Source organism: Ramularia collo-cygni (assembly GCF_900074925.1).
Source record: "Ramularia collo-cygni strain URUG2 genome assembly, contig: RCC_scaffold09, whole genome shotgun sequence".
NCBI classification, from domain to species: Eukaryota; Fungi; Ascomycota; class Dothideomycetes; order Mycosphaerellales; family Mycosphaerellaceae; genus Ramularia; species Ramularia collo-cygni.
The window spans coordinates 788,094-812,402 of NW_019716263.1; the positions used below are offsets into that span (position 1 = coordinate 788,094).

Sequence of the window (24,309 nt, forward strand, 5' to 3'; positions counted from 1 at the left end):
GAGCGAGCTGCAAGCCATCAAACAAGCCTCAAAGTTCACAGGGAGGATTAAGCGAAACCTTAATCGGCAACGGGTCCGATGGTTCGAAACACCAYTTTCCAATTGACWTTCGCATAGACGATGCTATACAACACACACCCGCACGACGCCCATCATGTCAGACGACGAGGTGGACTATGAACTCCTCGACTTGCTTCGGCAGCGACTGGGCATATCAACAGCCCCCAAAGACGAAATCTCTAGCGAAACTGGTTCGTCTTCATCGGGCATTATGCCCCTGCATGAATTGCTGCCATTGCTTGCAGGTTTCGCCAATTTTGACGAGAGACAGGCGTTCTACGCGATGCAGAGTTCATCTACAACAACTCGATCGATGTGTTCATCAACATGCATGGAACGAAAGCAGCCGCAGCGGCCATCTATAAGAGCATGCAAGAAAGAGCCTACTCCACCGAGACCTGGAGCCAGCATGAATTGCATCCCAGTATCAAAGAAGGATTCTCCGGAGTAGACCTCGTCAACTTTGTCTTCACGTTAGATTTGTTGAACTTTTCGTGAGATATATATCGATGCAAATGAGTTGGGAAGTGAGCCGCTAATGATCGTATCAGATTCTGGTCTGAACTTGACGAAACCGAAAGATATCAAGTTGAATATAGGGGCCAACACTGGACGGGCTACAACAGTCTAGWAGCTTGTCTACGAAGAGCTTTGGACGAAGGTATTCCGATCACAACCCCTCGTTTCTGGCGGAGCCGGCAATGCTCAGATGACTTGCTTGCCAACGTCTTTCGAAGTGCCACGCAAGAGCAAATTCCCCTACTGGAAGGGCGGATTGCCAATCTGCGAGAGGCTAGCGAAGTTTTGCGAGAAGTACGTCAGAGCTGTAAGACTATGTGAGATGTGAGCTGATTGGACAGAAATATCCGGATCCAGAGGGCGAGGACGACGAGGATGACGAGGACGATGACCTTGTAGAGGAGAATACGATTGCACCAGACGGTCCAGAATCCGCGATGCAGACTATCACGGAAGGAGACTTGGGAGAATCTACCCTTGAACACCACAATGGAGACGACTTCCTGGAAAGACAGTCACCACCACCACTACCAACAGCCTCAGAAGCCCAACGAGCACCAAAGACAGCAGAAGATGTCCAGGACATGAACCCCGAGACTACCATCAATCCAGCGGACAGCCATGGAGGGGCCACACATGCACAGACAGACGCCAACGCATCACCGACGCACGCCCCAGAATCATGCAGGAACACCAAACCGCCATCCGACAGCCGGCAGAAAGATCACAGGCCTGACCATGMAGTCGTACGCCTAATTGAACGCGCCGATAAATCGGCCGGCCGTCTGGTCAATCTTCTCGCCACGCAATTCCCATTTTCGTTTCGAGACGAGGCCCGCTTCGACGGTCGGAGAGTGAAGCTGTTCAAACGAGCCCAAATATTCGTAGCAGATCTGTGGGCTGCGCTCAATGCGCGCGGGCTGGGCGAGTTCGACGACGTCGATCATCTGACGATGTTCCCCGGTACGTCAATACGTGCCACAGCAGGCAACTTACGTGCATGTGCATGAGTGGCAGATCAGACATGTACATGCATGGACGTGGCTGCAGCGTAACTGATGCGATCTCCTTACAGATTATCGAGTTGCGCAGATGCTGTATGGCTTGGGAGTGTTGTCGTACAGCCCTCCTCTTGACTWTCGTGTCAACAATCGCATCATCATCGAGCCTGGCCACTCTTGGGAAGTCCAAATCCGGTGAGCACATCTATGTCTAAGTTTGCAATGTTTTGGAGATTACGAGCTGACTTGCATCGTTCCCGCAAGTGGCTGTAGCATTTGGGCAGTCGAATTGCTGCGACGAGAGATTGTAAATCTGCATCCAGAAACCCATGTCAATGCAGTACTGATAGATTTCTTCTTGTACGATTTGGCCAAGGAGCGGGAGGCGAATGGTGAGTTTCGATTGGCTGCTGCTGCAAACGTTGTGCGACCCAGAGGGCTSATCGTGAAACACGCATGTAGCCGGAGCGCCGCACCACCGTACAAGAAGTACCTGGTATTGAAGGCCTGGACGAAACGCTACACAGCCCGGAATGAATCGCGCGGATGAGGTTGCGTCCAACATTTGGTGTGTGGAAACATGACGAGGCTTGGGAAAGCTGGAGGGAAACTCGACGTCGATGCTCGTGTTGCATCATTTGAAGCGCCAAGATCTCCTCCGATCTGCCGCTAGTGCACGACGGCTGGCCTGGCTAGCGGGACCCGTTACACGACCCGCATGTGTGCATGCGCTCGAAGTGCATCCTTGGATGCTCATTGGCTCATACCCAAGACCTCACCACTTCCATCAGGAGCTGTTCACCCCTTGCACAGCTGAGCACAACCGCGTATGTGCGGCGTTTGTAGAGCACTTTAAGGTCGCGTATCTCTCTCTCTTCCACCTTCTTCTGTCTTCACCCGTTTCGTTTGCCAGACACGCGCCGCAGCTTCCTCTCGCCGTAGTCACTCTTTCGCCGTCGCTAGTCGACACCCACACTCTTTTCATCAACACACACACACACACACACACACCCCCACACTCCTTCACGAGACAGCTGGAACTGTCAACAACAGACAGCACTTCTTCAACAATCGCAGAATCAAACGAAGCAAGTGCAATCATCAAAACTCGACAACGCTTCGCAATCATCGAAAATGCTCTTCATCAACTCCATTGTGATGTGCGCCTCTCTGGCTGCCGCCATTCCTCATGCGCATCGCCATGCGCAACTCCACGCTCGCCACTTCGAAGTCTCGCTCGCCGGTCGATCCGAGCTTCCAACATCGCCTCTCAACGGCGTCTGTGGCGGCGACTCGGGTTTCGGATGTGTTGCTGGATCTTGCTGCTCGCAGTATGGATTCTGTGGCACCACGGCAGACTTCTGCGGTACAGGATGCCAATTCGGTGCGTGTGACGGTGCTGCCACTGGACCCGCAGAGACTCCCGGTCTCGATGTGACCTTCTCGCCTGTTGCGGCAGCGGTGGAGACTCATAATCCAGCGCCGAAAGTCTACGGCTCGCCTTCCCAAGGTGCWGCAAAGAACTCAGCACCAGCATACTCGGCTCCTGCTCCATCCACCACTTTTGCGACTGCTTATGCCGCTCCGACCTCGAGCTCGGTTCAMGCCTCTGCACCATCTCCCTCCTCCGCATCCTCATCGCCGTCATCTGGCTCGAGCTCTGGTCTTGGCGACATCTTCAAGATGTACCTGGGCGACGGTTCTACCGGCGCAGGCTGGCCATCGGATAGCGAGTGGTGTTCCTACGACGGCGCTTGGGAGGCCAACCTTCCAATCATCGGCGTCTCCTGCGCTCAGTTCGGAGTCGACAACAACTCGGATGAGGAGAACGCCAATCTCAAGTCTGCAATCTCAGAAGTTGCAGCTTCTGCCGGACTCGATGAGCGATACATCCTGGCGATTGTCATGCAGGAAAGCAAAGGCTGCGTCCGTGCTCCAACTACTACCTACAGTGTCCGCAATCCAGGCCTCATGTGAGTATCTTCCTTCGACGATTGAATCAATGAACGTCATACTAACTCAAGCCCAGGCAATCTCACAACGGCCAAGGCACCTGCAACGACCCGGCCAACGGCGGCATCCAAAATCCCTGCCCGAAATCCCAAATCACCCAGATGATCAAAGACGGCACCATGGGCACTCCAGACGGCGATGGTCTCATGCAGACAGTCCAGCAAGCCGGATGCGACGACGTCAGCAAATACTACAAGGCTGCACGAATCTACAACTCGGGTCGCGTGACGGGCAACGATCTGAGTCTAGGTGTCGCTACGCACTGCTATGCTGCGGATATTGCAAACCGATTGACGGGATGGACTTCGGCTAGCAGTACATGCACATTGGACTGAAAGAACGATGGAGGGTCTTTCTTATTCGAGTGGGGTTTCAAGCTGGGGTTTTACTACGACGACATGAACTTGGTATGGAGCATCGCATGGCGTACATGGCGAACCGAATGAAGGGTATCTCTTGTCGATTGATGGATGGGTGGTGGCTGTACATACATCTCATCATGAATGATACGTTGCGCTTAAACTTTGTGGACCGGGATTCCTAAGTCTCATCGCTCTCCATTTCGTTCCATCTATCTCGGTTTATGATTGCCTACTGAGCTCGTTTCAGGGTCTGTCCTCAGGCGATGTGGGAGATGGAATCTGGAAGGCTTGTTGTCGATTTTTTCTAACATTGCTACGGCAGACGTAACCTACGATGCAGAAATCTTTGAAGCACATCCCCTTGAGTGGGTATGAAGCTCGAAGTTTCCCGTAATCCCACAAAGCTCCGAAGTACCCAAAGAATTGGCTGAGCCACCTATGACTCCCTAAACTCCACTCTCCCTCTCCAGCCACCTAGACTGGAACCCAAAACTCACCCCTCGAGCTCTTCCAAGCTGCTCCATCGAAAATCATTTCCGCACGCACGAGCCGCTTTGGCCCCACGCAGCACCAAGCCCATTACCTGCCAATACCAACTGATGCAAACACTCTGGCGAAGTATCAAGCACAGTCTTCTCAATTTCATCAGCCAAATACCAGTCCTGCTCACTCCAATCAACATCCTCTTCAGCAGCCGGAACCCCATTTCCAAGAACCGCATCGCAGAGATGATCAGCATAATAAGCATAGTTATCCGCATTTCTCGCCGCGAGTTCCTTCGACCACACAGCCAACTGCTGGGAATTCTTCTCGCCGTAGCAGGTTCCCAACGGTTCAAGCCTGAGATCTCCCGGAGGCGGATCCACTGTCGCGTGAGCGAGTTCGTGGATCATGACATGGGAAGGCCAGGGGGTGTCGAAGTTGATATTGTCTAAGAATGAAGGACAGAAACCAATGAGTTGGGTTTGGAATCCGACCGAAGATCCAGTCACGTTAGGTTGGACTTTTGTAAAAGCACTAGCACCAGAGTTCGGGCCGCAAACTTGTTCGATGATGTCTCCTTTGCAGACGTAGGGTTGGTCGTTCCATTTGTCGTGGATGTGGGAGAAGACGTCGGTGATGGCGTTGAATTCTTCGGGGCTGGTGGTGCCGAAGTAGCGTTCGAGTAGAACGGTGTTGCTGTCTCCGGCAAAGGCGATTGAGCCGGCGTGGACTTGTAAGACTGTGTCGACGCATTGCAATCCCAATCCGAGAGCCCGGACGACGTTGTCTGCCTCGCTTTGAGTGCAATTTTGGACCTCAATAGCTGTGGCTCGGGCGGTTGCTACCAGGAAAAGAGTGGCGAGGATGTTAGCGAGCATTGTGGCGTTTACGGAGGGGAAGGTGAGGTGAGTCGAGGCCGGTGAGGTTTCGGAAGTTAATGGAAGTTGGTGAGTTGCAGGATAGAATGGTCGATGAGCAAGTGGCTGTGTTGAAGCTCTCTGCAGTCCTGGTCTTTGCGGTGTGCAGGGCGTTGTGGACGAGCGTTGATATCTGAAAGTTGATTGAGAGGAAGAGAAAGAGAGAGAGGAGAGAGGCTAAAAAAAGGAAAACTGCTAAGACTATGGGTGCCGTGCGTCTCCGATCAATTCTACGTTCCATCTCCCAGCAAGCTCAAGACCATGGGTCCATTAACTTATGCTTGTCATTAGTAAGAAGTAAACTTTCGCAATACCAACATGCGGTTCGCGGCGGAGGAATCCCTCTCTTTCAGCGGAAAAATTCGCCGGGCTTGAGTTGAGTACTTCCTCTTCTCTTCGAAAACCCATGACGTTCAAGGAGATATGATGAAAGGGGCTTGTAAATTTATGCACTTGGTTCTGTCTTGCGAAGATCGACTTCCTGTTCCAGCTTGCAAAAGCCTTAAATTCATGCTCCTGCGAAATATCGGTCCCGGATAAACCTTAATCCGAGTGCCGGAGAGTGAAATGCTTGTTGCTACTTGGCCTCAAGGTCCGGTGAAATTGAAGATTGCCAGCCTACTTGCAGCAGTCAAGTATTTTGTACTGTCAAGAAGACGTAATTCGAGGTTGCTCACTTTTGTGCTTGTAGCTAGCTGTACGCGAAAATCGTTGTCGCTTTACTACACGGAGGGCCGGCAAGCTTCGACTTCCTCGGCCTAGCTTACGAACATAGATTCTACTGATGGCCGACATACTATCAATAGAGTTCTAATAACCGGTCATCTCGTAGCGATTCCTTCGTCATGGTAAGGATGCACTGTTCCTTTGTTATCGTGAGGAGCGACAACCCTGCCATAAGAACAAAGGATCTAGCCACTTCAACCTCATCTCGGCCGACTCATAGTTCGGACATATAATACCTACCGGGCAGTATCTCTCCTTGCATAATACCAATGATGTAGACAGGAACGTGGGCAAAAGAGGTCACATGCCGAAAGCTTCCATAGTCGACTTCAACATACCGTACCGAAGATTCAGAGAGGAACGTGGGCAAAAGAGATCACATGCCGAAAGCTTCCATACTCAACTTTAATACCGTACCGCACATTTAGAAAGGAACGTGGGAAAAAGAGGTCACATGCCGAAAGCATCCACAGTCGACTTCGATGTACCGTACCGCAGATACTAATCGGCTGTAACCGAATATCGTAAAACCTACGCTTGGCCTCGCGAATACCAAGTGTAGAATGGAACACTCAGTCAGCCGGTTTGGCATCCAACCAAATACACTCAGAACTGTGAAGAGACAAGCTAGACATGGCAGCACTCTAAGCAGCTCATGGATAGTGTATGTAGCGTCAGGAGTGGTCCTTCCCGATGACTATACGAGACGAAGGTCGACCAACCGAGCGAAAAATTAAGCATCAAACCATACGAAAGGCCAGATATATCATCCATGCTTTGCTGAGATTGTCGGCAAGACGAATGCGAGATGCTCTTTTTAAGATGCTTTGTATGATTTGATATTTTCTCGGCAGCCTAACGTCGTACGTATATAAAAAGTGAATGAATGGATTTAAAATTACTTACTCTATCAGATCCAGCTCTAGTATACGGGCATAGGTAACGGCCACGTTGTAATTTGTGATGTTGAGGTTGCACCGGATAATCTTTAGCACCTTCTGTTCTCAGACCCTTAGGCAAGCCAAGGAAGCCAAGCAAATCAATAAGGAAGCGACCGGGCGGCAATCTAATGTCTGAGAAGGAGGTAGGAGCAGGGATGGCGATACAGACTGACATGCATGGTTCCTTGTGCTCCAGCAGAGCACTCATCCATCGGCTATCGTCACATGTGAGAACGGCTGCAAAGAACCTTGGGTGAAGAGGGAGGTGGCTCAGGGTCAGGTCCAGGGGCTCCTCATTCGAACAAAGAACTCAACGTCACTCCATACTCCAGCATGTAGTATTGGACAGACTGGCACGCTTGACGGGGGTTCTTTACGCATGGTATACCATGGTTTGGAAAGCAACAAATGATGAACAATAGCATTGAGAGTTGAGTACGTATTGCGGCACAGACTTCGGTGTTGCCCAATCTGATCACACTCGCTTTGTCTAGAAGAATGGGCTTTGTCATGCTTTGAAAACAACGAGCAATAGCATTGAAGGTTTCTTTGACGGCTACAATGGCATTGGGACTTTCTCATGAGCAACTTTCGTAGCTGCTTTGGAGTTGCTACTCCGGCATTGCGTTGGTATGCTTTTGTTCAACGAGGACATTGTCAAAGGTCTGGAGAATGTCCCATTGCTTGGACCCGGGAGGTGATAGGTACATATAGTGTCTCAGATCATCAGTCGTAACAGCATCATCAAGCCACAGCTTCATCGAGACCACCATCTTCGTTGAATCACAGAAAAGCCGGCCTTTTCTATACGACTTTGATCGAATCACAACCCAACCACACCGTGTACATTCGACCCACCCCTTTCAACCCTCTCTCAAAGATAGCGACCGTCGGTGCCCTCGCATCATCACCCACCACAACCATGTCCGCTTTCCTCACCACAATCGCAGCTGGACTGCAAGGAAACCATACCGACGTGCTCAACCTCAGCGTGGATCAGGTCAGTCTTCAATTCTTCTCCTCCCTACGCTCTTACTTCCCATGGCTCGATAGGTTTCTAGCCGTCGTTCTACCCGTTGCAATCCTRCTCACCGGTCTCTGGCAACATGTCTCCAGAATCTACACACTGACCAGCGGCGTGCAGAAATCCCTACTATCTCATCTCACCGTACCTGGCTCTCATGAGCTTAACAAGTTGGTATGTTCCCATCTATCAAAGCAAGGATTCGGACAGAACCCACGCTCAGTACAACTCGCGCCATACGATACCGCCTCTAAGGACTCCAACGGTCTGAACTACCTGCCCGCCCCGACTACGGACGCTTGGTTCAAATTCAACGGCACTTGGCTCAAATTCACTCGCAAAGACGTACAAACGCCCAACAACAACTTCCATCCCTTTCTCCATGAGACGCCCGGTGTTCCGGACCCCGACGTCACCCTCTCCTGCTTCTCGTTGACCGGAAACGTCAAGCCCATTAGGGATTTTCTTGATCATCTGAAACAGGAAGCAAAGGGCGAGAAGCACACGACTCGAATCATACGAATAATTCCCGGCCAAGGTGGATATGGCGGGTTTGGAACCCGCTCGGTCTACAAGCCTGCGAGAAAGCTCGACTCCGTTGCCATGGATGCATCGAAAAAGAGCGAAATGGTTACGACCATGACGGACTTTATTGCTTCCGAAAACTGGTACGCGGATCAAGGTATTCCCTGGCGGATAGGTTACCTGTTCTATGGGCCTCCAGGGACAGGTAAGACCTCGATAGCCACCGCCATTGCTGGACACTTCAATATTCCGCTGGTCATCGTAAGTCTGGCCCAACCTGGGATGAACGACACGACGCTTCAGCAAGTCTTCGACGACCTTTTGCCCCCCAACTGCGTTTGCCTTTTGGAGGATATAGATTCCGCGGGAATCGGGCGCGAAGGAACCGCGAAGCCAGCCGACGAGGACTCCGACAACAACCCCAGCGATCCCCGGACCACCGCGCTCATGAGTCGCCCAGTCAAACCCAAGCCAGGCGTCAGCCTGGCTGGCCTGCTCAACGCCATCGACGGAGCTGCCTCACACGAGGGTAGGATCCTCGTGTGCACCACCAACTCTCCCAATTCTCTCGACCCAGCACTTCTTCGTCCGGGGCGCATCGACATGAAGATCCTCTTTGGAAACGCTTCAGCCGAGGTCACCGAAAGCCTCTTCCGCCATATYTACAAGGACATCAGCGGCGAGCGCACCAGCCCAGACGTGGCGCAGATGGGGAGACGTTTTGCGGCTTCCATCCCAGAAAAACAGGTAACGCCAGCAGAGATCCAAAACTTTCTTCTTCCACATCGTACCGACCCGTCCAAGGCGCTCGACGGTGTGGAGGCGTGGGTGAAGGACATGCTTGCTTCCAAAAAACAAAGCGGCAACGTTGCGAGCTTCGAGGGGCAGATCTGAGGATGCTATCAGCGCCGCAGAGAAGCCTCAAGAAGCCGTGATTCATTCCATCCGCCGTAAAACTGAAGAGTAAACATCCAGATTTAGAAATTAGAAACAGTTCAATTGGATCATTCCATCCATACTTCAACGCCGTGCCTTCAGCTCATACTCCCGTGAACTTCTCGTAAATGACTGCCGCTAAGCAATACACAGGTCAGAACACGTGAAAAGTCTTGGAGTTCTTACTTCGCAAGCCAGAATGTAGCCCCTGATATCGACGGCTTGGCGTGCTGCATCGTTGCAACCCCTGGAAATTGAGTAGTACAGTTTCCGTCAGCAACGATCTCCAAGGTTTAGTTCCCTACCTTTCCATATCGAGCGTCGCCAATCTTCCTGAGAACACCAGCCGTTTCTTCCAGAGACGAATCTCATCGCGCAACGTCGCCGTCTGCTACTCGCGCTTAACAATGAAATCTTGACACTAACCTTGAGCGCTGCTTCTCCCTCCTCTTTCAATCGACACCGAAAGTTCGAAAGAAATCTCATCAGCGAAGTTTAAACTTACCGGACGAAGCTCTCCCAAACGCGAGGGCGATCTACTTCCACAATGAACAATACACAGACCAGTAATCCTCGGTCAGCTCAAAGCAAATACAAGAACCGCGAAGATCTAGCCGCCACCGGTGAGAGGCTGAAACTTTCAGCTCATGTGCCACAAGGAATGGGAGGTATCTATACTTTTCCGTTGGAGCTTCCCTTCCGACAAGGCGACGAAGGGATCGTGAAGACGACCATCATCGGCACTACCGGATGCTCGACATGTGTGGGAGTGTACATCCCTATCGACGACGACCGCTGCTTTGCGGCACATTTCGACGGAGCTTCGTACAAGCGACCTAGGAATAGCAGCGTCTATCAAGTGCCGGATGCACTGGCCGAATACTTCAAACTTGCTGTCAAGACTTCCTTGGATCACGTGTTCAAAGGTAAAGAACAGGATGTCGAGACCATCCGACGTCGAGAGGATCTCAAGGCCAGAGCTGTGGTTGTATCGACTTGGCTGGTAGTTGGTGGGCAAAAAGGACCAGGCTTTTACATCATCGATGTCTTGTGCGATTACTTCCAGCTGGACAAGCTGAAGCTGGCGAGTAAATGCAGTGCACATCACGGGTTCGTCGTCGATCACTGTGATCAGTCATCCCAGAGCCTTCATTTGCTGGGCTGGACACGGCCTGCACCAGACGAAAAAGTGTTTGATGAGATTTCCAAGCTCGCTGATAGCTGCCCAGAGCCTGGGTGGGATGAAAAGTTCATGTCAATCTACAGGACGACGTACGAGTGGGTGATGCCTTGGAATGCTGGATGGTGGGCAAGACCGCTCCTGAATGCCGGAGAAAAGAAACCATTTCGTTTCCGATATTACCATGACGAGGCTGAAAGTGGTAAGGGCCGGGGAAAGTGGGGAGTTGGACCATGACCTGGAGTGTCGTCGCCGCACCCCGTGTAGCGGAATTTTCAGCAGACGAGAGCGGTTAAGCCAGAACACTCGCGAAGAAATCTCTCGAAGTGAGCTCCGTCTCGTGCGGGATTCTTCCAGAACGCATCAAAGGTCTGCCAAAGTCTAGCGCTGCAACCTGTCTCAGCCACGCGAAGGGTATGTCCCATCCCACACAGTGACATGCACATCACTGATGGCAGCCATCTTCAGCATTCCTGCCTAATCTCGCCATGGATCGTTTCGATAGCATCAATTCTTGCTTCCGCCTCGTGTAAGGTGTCGTATATATCGTCCCAGCGTCCACTGTTGTGCGGTGATATGCCGACAAGGTAGTGTTATCCAGCTGAGACGCGGAGAGGAAAGCTAGTAAGTTACTGTACTGTGCAAGCCCACGGGTGATCTCGTCAACTTCGAGACCATCGGTGCTAAGCTGTGCTGCTCGCTAGGCGTGAATTGCCGGAGGTTGGAGCGAGTCATTGGCGATTCCAAGTCTAGGAGGCAGATTGCATGCTCTCGCAGACTTTCGAGATAGCCTGTCGTCAGAATTTGCCGATCGCTCAGTAGTTTGGAGATTCATCGTGGTTGATGTAATAACGGTCATGATGTATTCTCTGGATTGAGTAGGTAGGTACATGTACCTGTAGTCGGATAAAGGAGCTCGGGTCACGGTACGAGCTCCGCTATCCAATGACAGAGCACACAGCATCCCCTAGCTTAAGCTTGGCACTCGGCACGAAATGCCGCAGTAACTACATCCCATCACTCGCCTTCCCTTGGTTTAAGTCGCATCTGATCAACACGAAGTGAACGAGAGCTCATCTCCATCTTTGCTTAAGAACAAGATGGTGCTCGTGGTAACAGATGTACGACAAGTGATTGTCGTAAAGAAGCATGCCCATTCCATTGCAGACTTCGAACATCGTGGCTTCCACCATGTCCTCGTGAAGGGCGACCGCAAGACTGCGGTATAGCGAGACGACACGAGGAGCAGATGTGCATCCATAACTCGGAATTCTGCAACACATATCTCCAAGATGCTGCCCAAGTAGGTACCCATGACAGTATTTTGGTCGTGGCTGAATTCGTGGTTCTAGACTTCAACTCTATCTACGCCACACGGCCTACCCGACTGCCACGTGAAGAATACGAACAAGACTCCTTTGCCTAGACTCTCTCTGGAACAATGTCTAGCCGCATACGGTTGCAGCACTCTCGCTGTGGTGATTCGAGAAATCACTATAGCCAAATGCGTACTCGCCTCGCTCCCGAGCCTGCGACTGGGCAGATTACTTAATAGATGCCCCGCGAGATCTTGACGGGACGAAACTTCACCTCCATCCTCACTTCTCCTAGCAACAATGAAGCTCCTTCATGTCCTTCTCACTTTGCCAATACTGCTCGATGGATCCCTTGCTTCTCCCCTCGAACATGTCGAGAAGCGACATACCCAATCCTGTGGTGTTGTCGGGTACGATCGTGGACAATATGTTGTGAACAGACGCGAGTGCAGTGTCTCCGATTGTGCAGCCTCCTGTAAGAAGAGTTCGAAATGTCAGAGCTATGGTTACGGCAATAAGGTCTGCCGACTGTACTCAGTACCGGTCAAGAACAACGTTCGTCCGAAGTCGGATTCGCCATACAAGTTCTGTGACAAGGCTTGTAGCTCTCCGGCTACGAAGACGACGAAAACAACAACAACAACGAAGAAGGCTACTCCGAAGTCAACAACAAGCTGTATCACGACCGTAAGACATTCAATATCCATGTTAATTTGCAATGTGGGATCCTCTGACCATGCCATCTAGACTAAGAAAGGTGTTTCCACGACTACCTCCAGAACGAGCACCTCCGCAACTTCTTCGTCGATGACATCGAGACCTGTAACCACATCTTCTACGACTACCACCACGACTTCGGCGACAATATCATTAACTACCCCGACCCTGTCGTCCACATCTAGCACGACTGCTCCAGTGACCACGACAACAACCACCCCAGTGACAACAACCACGAGTAGCACAACAATAGCCGCCACGACCACAACAATCCCATTAGCATGTCCATCCAACCTCCCCTTCACTTTAGAGTCAGTCAGGGACGATGACACTTTCAACTCCCTCGGTGGATATATCCCGCAGGAATCGATGAACCCCAGGACAGATTCCGCCAATCTGGTTTTTGAKCCGGGTTTTATATCAGCAGTATTCACCCTTGACTCCTCCTGTCACCTTGTTTCCTCTACCAGCGGAAACTCAGCTGTTGTGGGTCTTGACCAGGGCGTTTCTCCTGTCATCTTCGACGCCGTTCCAGGCTTTATACCAGGCGTGTGTACTGTACTACAAAGTGGATCACTGTCGTGCGCTTTTGGAAGTCGCACCGGCACAGCCAATCAATTTGCTCTGGACGAGATGGGGAGATTGTACGTTGGAGAGAACATCGCCGCAGGAGTCTATCGCACCGATGTGGTGGTTCAATTCCAAACGGCGCCCAGCACTACCACGACCGCTACTTCTAGCACAACAACGACAACGAGTAGCACCAGCGTAACACCAACCACGCCCGCCGTAGCATGCCAATCCAACGTCCCCTTCACCCTCTCATCGCTCAGCAACGACGACAGCGGCATCACCACGGGATACCTTCCCCAAGAACTAATCGTCAATGGTCCTCGAACCGATCCCGATTACTTGATCTTCAAAACAGGCGTCACAGCAGCAGTCTTCACGCTCGACTCTTCCTGTAACCTAGTCTCCTCCCGCAACGGACATCCCGCGACTGTACTTCGCCAGGATTCCACTGCGGTCAATTTCGACCGCAATGCAGTTGTAGATACAGGCGTGTGCGACATAGCCTCGGCAGGGGGAGCTAATGCGCTGTTCTGCACTTTTGGAAGTCGTACTGGTAGCGAAAATCAATTCGCAAAGGATGATGCGGGACGCTTGCATGTGGGTGCCGATTATGATGAGGGGATATTTCAGACTACTGTGCTGGTTAATTTTCAGTAGAGATGGAGCTTTGCGTTGGAATCGAGGGACTAGGGTTGGAGTTTGTAAGCGGGTAGGATTGTKCATGAATCTGTGCATATGTAGAGACATCCCTTTCGAAATGGCTCTTCAGCAGTTCCGCCGTTTCTTGGAGAAATTGAGATGATCTGGCTCATGTGTGCATCTCAATACGCTTGAATTGTTGAGCGTGACAGCTGCATCCACCTCAGATGGGTTGATTCTCCTGATGTGGAGTTCATACTATCTCAAGGCCTCGCCCTCTACAGCTGTACGTCGTGGATGGTAGACATACCAAACGACCCAGACTGTGAGTTCGAAATCCATACGCAGGGGTTGAAGGCTCTTTCTAGAGAAATTCGACGCGAATGAGACGGGCTTTGACAAACTGGCGTTGTGCACAGCAGCAGGCGCGAGTACCGTGGATGTCGAGCATGCTGGTCTTCTTGGGCTGCCGTTGCAAGCGAGCGACGACTCGAAAAGGAAAACAGGCACTGATGCTACTTTAATATAGCTCTTCCACAAGCATCTCCAAGACGGAACATGAGAGATTGTCAAAGTCGGTGTCCAAATCGTGAACAAGATCGCGTTGATGAAAGTATATCCGACTGGCCTGCTGAGCGATATGGCCCCACTTTGCTCTCACCAGCCAATCGCGTGGCCCAGCTACCCCACCAAACATCCCCACATGTTCGTTCCTGCCATTGAAGCTCCTTCCATCCTTCATCTCCAAGATTTCCTCTAATCACAAGCAACATGGCCACCATCGACCCTGATGTTGGATGTGTTGTCCCTGGGCCGGGAGAATGGCCCGTTGACCCCCAGGAACCGATTCCCATTCGCGAAGACAGATTGTGGGTCGACGGTTGCTTCGACTTCTTCCATCATGGTATGTCAACAACACCGATTGATGGAAGCCATGACTAATGTTCAGCAGGACATGCCGGCGTTCTCCTCCAATCCCGCCGGCTAGGTGCCTCTCTCTTCTGCGGCGTGCATTCAGACGCCGACATCACCCTCAACAAAGGCCCCACAGTCATGTCTTTGGCGGAACGAGTTGCTGCGATGGAAGCCTGCCGCTTCTCCACCAAAGTCGTCCCCAATGCACCATATGTCACCAGCATTCCATGGATTTCCCATTACGGATGTCAATATGTGTCTCACGGAGACGACATTACTAGCGATGCGGGCGGTGAGGACTCATACCGATTCGTAAAGAAGGCGGGCAGAATGAAGATTGTCCCCAGGACACAAGGGATCAGTACAACGGATCTAGTAGGGAGGATGCTGGATCAGACTACCGGACATTTTGTACAAAGTCTGGAGGCGGTGATTCAAGGGAAGGAGAAGTCTGAGACGGGCGATGCRAAGGAGGTGGGCAGATTATTGAAGGAGTATGCGGCGGCGGAGAACGGAGTTGATCCCGGCATTGAGGTCTTCACATACGACGAGGAGCGGACGAATGCGTTTGAGCGGATTGTGGAGGGGACAAGACCGAGACCTGGGCAGAGGATTGTCTATGTGGATGGCGCTTTCGATCTCTTCTCTTCTGGACACATCGCCTTCCTGCAGACCGTATCTCAGATGGAGTCTGAGCGGGGCCATAAGAGTGGCTGGTTTGAAGAAGCCAAGCAGCGGGAACGGATTGAGAAGACCGGGAGTGATTATCCTCCTGCCTTTATCGTTGCAGGCGTTCACTCTGATGCTGTTGTCAACGCCCACCGAGGTGGCAACTATCCCATCATGAACGTCATTGAGCGTGGACTGTGCGTGGTGCAATGCGCATACATCCATGCTGTTGTCTTTGGAGCTCCGTTCGTTCCTGTCAAAGCATACCTCGAGACACTACCATTTGGCGATGCGGGAGCCAGAACACCGAATGCAGTATACCATGGTCCCACCAACTCACCGGGACGAGACGAATACTCCGATGCGAAAGCTATGGGAATCTACATCGAGACTGCGGCACATGCCTTCCAGGAAGTTAATGCCGAGCAAATTGTTGGCAGGATCATGGAGCGGAAGGAGGATTACATTGAAAGACAGCGAAAGAAGGGTATCAAGAGTTTGGCTGAGAGGGAGGCGGAGGCGGAGGAGAAGAGAAAGGCTGGAAATTTGTGAGGACCGGGGATGAGGACAGATTTGTGATGCTTTCAACGATGATACCCAGTGAGCGAAGGATATAGCTATGAGGAAGACTCAACTTCTTCGAGTACAGTACAGTACAAGGTATAATTGAAACAGTCTTGAGCACGTTGAAGTAGGCAATGACCACACCTTTTACTCGTATGAGGCGGTTTGGAGGCAAAAGAATCATTCTGTCTGGTAGTCGGAGGAAATATAAGTTAAGGAAATAAAAGGTAAAGGGGATGTGACATTTCAATCTGCACGTGACCGCCCGAGAAACGCGCTATCTTCATCCTCACTTCGCGATTGATACCCACGATTTCTACATCAACTCATCTCAAACCCAACAATATGGCCAACGAGACAGTATCCGACTATGTCACGCTCATTGCGTCCGACGGATATGTCTTCACAATCCGCCGATCGGCCGCCTGCATCAGCGAGGTCATCGCCCGAATGCTACATCCATCAAGTAAGAGCATCCAAATCTCTTTTATCCACAGCCACTGACCAGCTTCAGACGGTTTCATTGAATCCAAGACCAATACTTGCCGCTTTGACAGTATTAAGTAAGATATCCAACCCGCAGATACTTTATCTTGAGGCTTCTTGTATTGACATGTATTCGCCACAGCGGCTTGGTACTAGAGAAGGTGTGCGAGTACCTTTACTACAATGAGAAACACAAGGATGCATCAAATGTAGCCGATATGGATATTCCGCCGGAACTTTGCTTGGAATTGTTGATGGCTGCTGATTACTTGAGTGGTTCGTGCTGGTTTGGTGAATGATATACTGTATATACTGTCCCGCTGACCAACTTCCCAGTATGATCTGATACGGTTGCAAAGCCATATGCGAACAAGAGCTCGATTTAGCGTGGAGTTGGGGTTGTGGTGGTTAAATCTGTTTTCTAGGCATCTCGCAAACACCGACAACAGAGCTGTCGCAACCAAAGGTATGATCTGGCCTTCCTACCGCTTATTCCACAAGTATATTCAATTCTGCTTCTCCTCATCGCCACCCTCTCGTCTCGGAAAATAACAGAACCTGTCTATCCATTCTTCCTCCCAGGCACATCGGGCTATATTGGAGAAGTTCAGCGCATGATGGGATCCAGGAACAGACCTGAGCGGCAGGGAGAACCTACGACGAAGTGCTTCTGCTTGACTTTATTGCCCAGCTTTTCTAGCGTCCATTGTGCTCTATTCCGCGATCTCAGAGCACTCAAGTCAATCTTTCTCTGACTTACTGCAAGCGAATGCCTCTGCGCGTCGGATAATCCAGTCAAGCCCATCTGATCCCGCATTGCCAAGGCTCTCGACGGTCTTTGAGTCTGAAACTGGCCGTCGCGATCAGACGCCGATGCCACAGTATTATCGTGAGGTTCTTCTGATCTCCCAGGCGCTGTGGGAATTGCTTTAGGCGTCTYAGCATCTTTCGACGACCTTATCGTCCGCCGTTGACCAGTATATTGAGCCTCTTCCCGACTAGTCGCAACAGCTCCTGAAGCGAGTCGCATTTCCGTCTTCGACAGCAGCTGATAACTATCCTTCATCGAACCTTCCCCAGACTCCCAGAATTCAAGAAACTCCGACCCGGGGGAGAGATCCAGCATGCAATGTCCTTTGGTTCGCATATGTGCCCTCACAGCATATGCGGAACGTTTTCTGGCGCCGCAATATAAACACTCACAGTACCCCACCACCACGAGGCTGAGATAGGAGAGCAGAGTCTCTACATCAGTCTGTAGCTTTTGGAAATCTGGGAGCACGAAACTGTGTGATGCGGCCATGTGTTTGATGTTCTGCGAAATGCTGTCTGCAAATTCTAGGCAGAAAATGCATTGGTGTGGAGTGGGAAGCCTGTTATCTTGTTGGAGGTCAGATGAACTTGGATCGATGTCGCTGTTGCTGTTGTTGTTGATTTCTGCTGGTGGTAGTGGTGGTGGCGACGACTCCGGATCACTTTCAATGCCCTCTACTTCGGTTTGAGGTGCGAATACATTCTGGTATGTTTCGTTTGAAATTGGCGGGAGAGTTGCCATTTTACGCTTTACATTGTAAACGCTAAAAAAACACTTCATCAGAACTCGCAGAAAATCAAGACACATGCTGTTCCCTTACTGCCATTCCTCACGCATATGTTCGCGTCTCTGGAAATTATCATCGAAGTGTACCGAGCAGGCGCTGCAGAGAAAACTCATATTTGAAATGTTTGGGGTTGAAAGGTGAACGGAACTAATAAGCGTGTACCGCAAAACTATCCTCGATTGTTGGTATATATGCTCTACAGCGCGTCGGTACTCTACTTCAAGTAACATCCGATCTCAAAGGCTACTAGTTCGGCCTAAGAATGAGTCGTCGGGGAGATGAGTGGGATTTTTTTTTCTGAGTCACTCACTCGTGTTGTTGGCTTTCCTGAGTCATGCTTAGCAAGGCTTGGCGAGTGACTATGCGGGCTGGCCTTCACTTTAGCCGGACAGGTGCATGCGCACATTATCCTTAGGATCCTGCATGATGGCAATGGAAGCTTTGTGGCTTGTCTTTTTGATATCGCGGTCTGTGAAAATAAGAGAACTTCGCTGATCTGCTGGTGGTCATGGGAGTATCATGGAATCTTTCCGTATCCTCCCTCTCAACAGCGTCGCCAACTCTGGAGCTGCTATAAGTCCCTCTCGAATAGCAGAGTCATCAGTCAAGTCATGGAGATCTTGGTAGAAGAACCTCATATCGACAGCATGCTTTGCAGACAAGATACCGCCGCAACCACGGTCGTCGGAATGTGTTGCAGAGATGCAAACCAAGCAGCAAGTCTCGCTCGAGCGAGTCGATTGCGTAGGTCACATGTGAAAATAAATATACGGTGACGCAAGAAGTGAGTGAATCAAACCAGCGGGCATCGTCAAAACTTCTCGGTCGCTTGCAACAAGCCGAGTTCCAAACCTGCCTCCATTCAGACGCTTCTTCTTTCATTCTATATACCATGGTTCCTTCCGTGTATATGTCCAGGGCAGGACCTAACCCATGTACCTACCCCATATACCTAGATTCTGTGTAGGCAAGCTCCAAGAAGCGCTAAGCGTTCTGATTAGGAGAAGGAACGTAGGCGGTAATCCAAGGTTCTGAGAAGGAGAGACATGTTGTACCAAACAACAAGACATTGAGGAAATTGCACACCCATCACTCGCCACCATGGCGTCCCATGCGACTCGCGATATGGTCGACGAGCTCTTCACGTAAGTCCAACGACTCGCCTTCTTCGTTGTCCACCTCGCTAACAAAACGATTCCTGCACTGCAGCAAATTGGCATCGGATTCCCAGCGCCTCGTCAAGATCTTCGTCGGCGACTCCGAGCACCCTGTTCATCTCCAGCAATCGGTCCTCGAGGGAATTTCGGGATACTTCATCGGCGCATTTGCCGAGGGCCGCTTCGAGGAAGGCAGGAGCGGCATCTTGAGGCTTCCAGAAGACAACATCGAAGTCTGGAAGATCATCGTCACGTGGATCGTCAATCGTGCCGTTCCCGAAGATCTGCTGCGAACGGATCTGCTGCTGGCAATTCGGTGCTGGATAACCGGCGACAAATATGACATCAAGGAGTTCCAAGATGCTGTCATGCTTTGCATACTTGCGGAACTTGTGTCTGACGGAGTCAAGTTGAACATTGAGATGATCAAAGTCTCTTTTGAAGAAACTCCGGTGGACTCTCCATTGAGGGAAGTGATCGTAAACCGCAGAATGTCTGAATACGACCTGAAAGGTTTCGAGGAGAAGACAAAACATGAGGAAATGTGGATCTTGGATGGCACGGGTTTTCTCCCACTTCTGGAGAGTAAAAACAAACTTGGTTTTTGAAGGGGGTCTCCTCGCCTGTGACGTTCACGATAGACCAGAGGATTGGAAAGCATTCATGGTGGGCGTATCCAAGAGCAAAGGGATGCTGTTACCAGCGTCGGCCCAACCTGAAGCGGCCAACAAGAAGAGAAAAATTTGAGACGTTGGAATGAGAACGGAGATATTCAGGGGTTGTGATGGCCAGAAAACTCGAAATTCTTTTCGAAATAATATCTCGATGACTCGATCTATTCCGCCGAGACAGTTCAAAAGCTACTGGTCATACCAGTGAAAGTATCCTTTGCCAGAAGAATTTCACCCTTGATAACCAACCCTCTTATCAAGCTCCAACCTCCTCCCCCTCCCCATCCTCCTCAAAAAACACCAAAGCCCTAACCTCAATACTCTCCCTCCCTTCCTCATCAAATTCCGTCCCGGGAACCTCAAAAGCAGAATGCGGCACCCGTTTCGCCCTCCCCTTATACTTCTCAAGACTCCCCACCCCAGCGCGATTATCAAAACACTTAATCAACAACACCTCCTCAGGCCTCATCCGAAATTTATAAAACCACTTCTGCCCCTCATGAAATTTGACGGAAAGCGTCTCTCCCTTACGCTTCTCGGAAACAAACGCAATAGGAACGAGAGCTTCTTCAAGGATACTCTGGGATTGTGCGACGGCTAGAGGATCTCGTTGTATGGGTTTTATGGGTCGCCAGAGGTTTATTAGTTGGATTCGAGATTTTAGGAGGCGGGGTGCTTCGGAAGGGGGGAGGTGGAGGGGGACTCGGGAGAGGGCTGCTGTGTAGGATTGGTCTATGTGGACTTGTTTTACTGGGGTGTTGAGGGAGGAGGGGGTTTTGGATTTTGTATCTTTGGGGACTTTTTCTTCTTCTTCTTCTTCCTTGTGCGAAGAAGATTTGGGGGGTTCTTCTTTGGTGGTGCTGCTGCTGCTGCCACGGCGGATTGTGTGGTCGAAGATGAATGCTCTGGTTGCTCCTGTTCTATTTATTGTTTCAATGGTAAGTTATTTATTCCTTTTTCCTTTTTGCTGGGGGTTTGGAATGGATGGATGAGGAAAGGCATACTCACGCATCTCTTAAAATCTGATCGACTTCTTTATAGTATTGATTTTTAATCTTCTCATCGTCAAGAAAGTCCTTCTCTTCGCTGACATGTGGGATGAATTGAAAACCATGGCTATCAAGGTTGTATTTCGATTCCTCTCCCGTCACATCCTGGATAGTGACTTTGTGGCTTTCAAAGGGTCGCTCGTAGGTTTGAGGTTTGTCAACATAGATTGGTTCTGGTGGGGAGCCGTCCGCGTTGGGTTTGAAGAAGTTGAGAGTTGTGTGGACGTTGTGCTTTTCGGGCTTTGGCTTGTTGATTGTGGGGATAGTGGAGCTCTCATGGTATGTCGACGGTTGAGTATCAGAGGGATGTTGAATTGTAGCTGTAGCCATGATGATGTGTTGTGTTGTTCTTTTTGGTGCTCTTGGTTTGAAGTTGATCAAGCTGAGTGATGTTCTTATTCTAAGGCATAACAAACTCGCATATATACCTACTTCCATCGCCCATTGGAATTGTAAGCGACATTGGGCGTGACCTCCTCCTATATGTCAGCTTCATGCTTATCCCCGCGAGTACACCATTATGAACGACTATATGACGATGGCACTACCAACAATCTTGTCTGATTGATAAGCTGGCAAGCGGAGAAATTCGAGCATGTGTTATTCTTCTTCTTGCAACCATGAAGGCGGTATGACGTTTCTTGCATGAAGTCAACGGCCATGCAGTTCAACCTGTGTTTCTCCCGCTGTGATGTATCATGCACCACATTATTAGAAATGCGAAAGGTGTAAGCAGCATTTCATAAAGGTTGTGCAAGGCTGGCTGCAAGAGTACATGCAAGAGAAATCTAATCTAATGTCAGTTGTAAGATTTCTAACACGGTTATCATCATCGTAGAGTTCGTAAAGACCCAGCTCTCTTTCAACACTTGACTCTTCATATCGGCACATGTGCCACCTTTGTAATCGTCGTCCCATCATCCAACACCTCAAGCTGATCCTCAAGTCGATATCCGCGCCACTTAGGCAGAATCTTAGCAAACACAAGCCAATACACGACGCCAAAAGCGATCCTGTCCCAAATCAGCAAATTTTCAGGCAGCAGTGACACAATCAAACGTACACAGCCAGTCCCACAAGAGCATATGCCGCGGCACCAAGCACGCCTTTGGCTCTCTGCGCTTCACTCGGGAAAAACGGGGCTGCTATGAGAGCACAACTGATGAAAATTCGCACCAAGACACCGGGGATCCAAGCTTTGTAGGGTCTCTCAAGTTCCGGCCGCTTGATTCGAAGGTAGATGAGACCTATGCTGATGGCAACCGCGAAGATCTCGACTGGATAGCTTTCGACTTCTAGAATGAAAGAGTAGACGTCTCCACTGGGTATTGTGAGAACAAGCACGGAGGGAATGTAGTGGAGTATCAAACCGCCCAGAGGTGATTGGAAAGGTGCATTAGAAGAGAGTAGTCGAGAGAATGGTATCAAGCCAGTCCGTGCAATTTCCTGGTTGAGTCGGGACAACGCAAAGGTCACCACCATGACGTTGCCAGCACATCCTAGTGCTACCATGAGAGGGAGGAATCTGCGTCCGACGTTCTGGCCAAAGACTCTTTCGAAGAACAAAGCAGCGACCATTTCGCCGCTTGTCTTGATTTCGTCGAGGGGAACGACGGAGAAGTATGCAATGTTGATCAATAGAAACATGGCACAAGCGGTGGCCAGAGCTGTCAAAGTAACAGACTTCAAAGTCCGAACGGGATCTTTCACCTCGTTGAGGACGTTGTTGACATTATTCAATCCTGCAAAGGAGAAGAAGACTTTGAGAATTGAGGTCGCAATGGCACCCCATGACCAGATACTGCCAGCCCATAGTCCAGTCCAGGACCAGTCTAGCTCAGTTGTTGTTGGGACTTTCAAGTCGATATCTTCACTGTTTTGACGCAAGAGAATAACAAACAACCCACTGAAGACCATGAAGACGACCATCCCGATTTTGATCAAGCCTAGAGCGTTCTGGATCCGGATTCCCATCTTCCGGAAGCAAGCATGGATGATGGTGACTCCAGTCAACAAGCCCACAGCGGTTGACTTTCGCGTGAATTCTTCCGCCTCAACTCCAAGGGCGAACAAGATGTATCGTGCAAAGACAATGCAATTGCCCGCCGTGAAGCCCAACACAATGGCCTGTGTCGCCACGAGTATACTCATCAGATATCGCGGTCGACGATAGACGAATTCGAGATAGACCTTATCTCCGCCTGATCGCGGTAGCATGCTGCCGAATTCAATGGCGACCATGACACCAAAGTATGCGGAGAGAGCGCCTACCACCCACAATGTCAAAGAAAGACCGGGCGAGCCGACGGAGGCAAGTATGACACCTGGACTAGCGAATATTCCACTTCCTAGCACTTTGCTGATTGTGAGAAGATATGCGGACCGCCAGCTCAGAGTCCTTCCCAATGCGCTTGTCTCTGGCAAGACATCGGATTCGAGGTCTGCGGGAAAGAGCTTGAGGTTTGAAATAACAGAGTCATGGCGTTCGACGTTAGCAATGGACCTATAGTTGTCGATTGTGGTATTCGGAGACGCAAGAAGGAGAGCAGAGTTCTCGGCTGTCTCCTGATGGCCATTCGCTGCCCTCGTCATGATGTGTTAAGCAATAAATAGAGGTGGATTGTCTGATAGCGAGTCAAGTGCAAAGGCACCAACAAGATGAGGAGGTTCAGGAAGTTGTCAGCAGAGAGAAGTCAAATCGCTCCATTTCGTCTTATACCATCTTCTCATAGCAATGGGTATAACAACACTAGCGGATGCATGCATATTGTTCCATATTCACACCACACCGCCGGATCGCTAGCAGAGCGTATGGGCGAGTCGCTGTGATTTAATGACGCCATCCGAGCACGAGCATCGTCTGACGAGCCATGAACGGCGGCGTTCGCCTTTCTGGCGTCCACGTGAATCTTTGTTCTTGTGCTGGCTGTAGAAAGACGCCACCGCCAGTTCCACTGATGAATCAAACCAGCACTCTTCACTGTCATGATGGCCGTGAATAGATTGAGGATGGATCGCCCAGAACCAATGGAGTAGGTAGTACCTTGGCACTGTGCAGACAATGACCAACCACTCAACCCATGGTCCCTGCCAGCTTGAAAGAATTCATGGTCCTGTCTGTCGGATGGCTGATGATCGTATGTGGTGTGTGTCTGAGGGTGTACAGCGACAGGAGCAGGCGTCCAACAAAGGATTGTCTTGCTTATCGGTCGTCGCTCTGATTGGATACAACACATCCACGGACTTGCTTCCGGCGGACAAAGAG

At 50.6% G+C, this 24,309-nt stretch overlaps 12 protein-coding genes; 8 read left to right on the forward strand and 4 right to left on the reverse strand.

Annotated features, from left to right (window-relative positions):
* Positions 1-154: 154 nt before the first annotated feature.
* On the forward strand, positions 155-2,083 carry RCC_06405 (related to cobyrinic acid a,c-diamide synthase; the record flags this gene model as incomplete). XM_023771668.1 has 7 exons in its annotated part: positions 155-251; positions 332-554; positions 612-873; positions 921-1,542; positions 1,655-1,775; positions 1,845-1,972; positions 2,043-2,083. 7 exons carry the CDS (start codon positions 155-157, stop codon positions 2,081-2,083), a joined length of 1,494 nt encoding a protein of 497 aa, XP_023627436.1.
* A 631-nt stretch (positions 2,084-2,714) lies between these two features.
* RCC_06406 (uncharacterized protein) lies at positions 2,715-3,928 on the forward strand (the record flags this gene model as incomplete). XM_023771669.1 has 2 exons in its annotated part: positions 2,715-3,553; positions 3,610-3,928. The coding sequence occupies 2 exons, from the start codon at positions 2,715-2,717 to the stop codon at positions 3,926-3,928; spliced, it is 1,158 nt and encodes a 385-aa protein (XP_023627437.1).
* A 557-nt stretch (positions 3,929-4,485) lies between these two features.
* RCC_06407 (uncharacterized protein) lies at positions 4,486-5,316 on the reverse strand (the record flags this gene model as incomplete). Its single annotated transcript, XM_023771670.1, has 1 exon — positions 4,486-5,316. The coding sequence occupies one exon, from the start codon at positions 5,314-5,316 to the stop codon at positions 4,486-4,488; it is 831 nt and encodes a 276-aa protein (XP_023627438.1).
* A 2,628-nt stretch (positions 5,317-7,944) lies between these two features.
* Positions 7,945-9,465, forward strand: RCC_06408 (uncharacterized protein; the record flags this gene model as incomplete). Its single annotated transcript, XM_023771671.1, has 1 exon — positions 7,945-9,465. One exon carries the CDS (start codon positions 7,945-7,947, stop codon positions 9,463-9,465), a length of 1,521 nt encoding a protein of 506 aa, XP_023627439.1.
* Positions 9,466-10,054: 589 nt separating this feature from the next.
* RCC_06409 (uncharacterized protein) lies at positions 10,055-10,924 on the forward strand (the record flags this gene model as incomplete). Its single annotated transcript, XM_023771672.1, has 1 exon — positions 10,055-10,924. The coding sequence occupies one exon, from the start codon at positions 10,055-10,057 to the stop codon at positions 10,922-10,924; it is 870 nt and encodes a 289-aa protein (XP_023627440.1).
* A 1,379-nt stretch (positions 10,925-12,303) lies between these two features.
* On the forward strand, positions 12,304-13,950 carry RCC_06410 (uncharacterized protein; the record flags this gene model as incomplete). XM_023771673.1 has 2 exons in its annotated part: positions 12,304-12,690; positions 12,751-13,950. 2 exons carry the CDS (start codon positions 12,304-12,306, stop codon positions 13,948-13,950), a joined length of 1,587 nt encoding a protein of 528 aa, XP_023627441.1.
* A 753-nt stretch (positions 13,951-14,703) lies between these two features.
* RCC_06411 (related to phosphoethanolamine) lies at positions 14,704-16,068 on the forward strand (the record flags this gene model as incomplete). XM_023771674.1 has 2 exons in its annotated part: positions 14,704-14,836; positions 14,885-16,068. 2 exons carry the CDS (start codon positions 14,704-14,706, stop codon positions 16,066-16,068), a joined length of 1,317 nt encoding a protein of 438 aa, XP_023627442.1.
* A 357-nt stretch (positions 16,069-16,425) lies between these two features.
* Positions 16,426-16,907, forward strand: RCC_06412 (related to Elongin C transcription elongation factor; the record flags this gene model as incomplete). XM_023771675.1 has 4 exons in its annotated part: positions 16,426-16,546; positions 16,595-16,643; positions 16,709-16,842; positions 16,903-16,907. The coding sequence occupies 4 exons, from the start codon at positions 16,426-16,428 to the stop codon at positions 16,905-16,907; spliced, it is 309 nt and encodes a 102-aa protein (XP_023627443.1).
* Positions 16,908-17,128: 221 nt separating this feature from the next.
* On the reverse strand, positions 17,129-18,397 carry RCC_06413 (uncharacterized protein; the record flags this gene model as incomplete). XM_023771676.1 has 3 exons in its annotated part: positions 17,129-17,158; positions 17,225-18,143; positions 18,201-18,397. The coding sequence occupies 3 exons, from the start codon at positions 18,395-18,397 to the stop codon at positions 17,129-17,131; spliced, it is 1,146 nt and encodes a 381-aa protein (XP_023627444.1).
* Positions 18,398-19,268: 871 nt separating this feature from the next.
* Positions 19,269-19,932, forward strand: RCC_06414 (uncharacterized protein; the record flags this gene model as incomplete). XM_023771677.1 has 2 exons in its annotated part: positions 19,269-19,312; positions 19,377-19,932. The coding sequence occupies 2 exons, from the start codon at positions 19,269-19,271 to the stop codon at positions 19,930-19,932; spliced, it is 600 nt and encodes a 199-aa protein (XP_023627445.1).
* A 319-nt stretch (positions 19,933-20,251) lies between these two features.
* RCC_06415 (related to 7alpha-cephem-methoxylase P8 chain) lies at positions 20,252-21,374 on the reverse strand (the record flags this gene model as incomplete). XM_023771678.1 has 2 exons in its annotated part: positions 20,252-20,915; positions 21,004-21,374. 2 exons carry the CDS (start codon positions 21,372-21,374, stop codon positions 20,252-20,254), a joined length of 1,035 nt encoding a protein of 344 aa, XP_023627446.1.
* A 547-nt stretch (positions 21,375-21,921) lies between these two features.
* On the reverse strand, positions 21,922-23,636 carry RCC_06416 (related to high affinity methionine permease; the record flags this gene model as incomplete). XM_023771679.1 has 2 exons in its annotated part: positions 21,922-22,057; positions 22,108-23,636. 2 exons carry the CDS (start codon positions 23,634-23,636, stop codon positions 21,922-21,924), a joined length of 1,665 nt encoding a protein of 554 aa, XP_023627447.1.
* Positions 23,637-24,309: the final 673 nt, after the last annotated feature.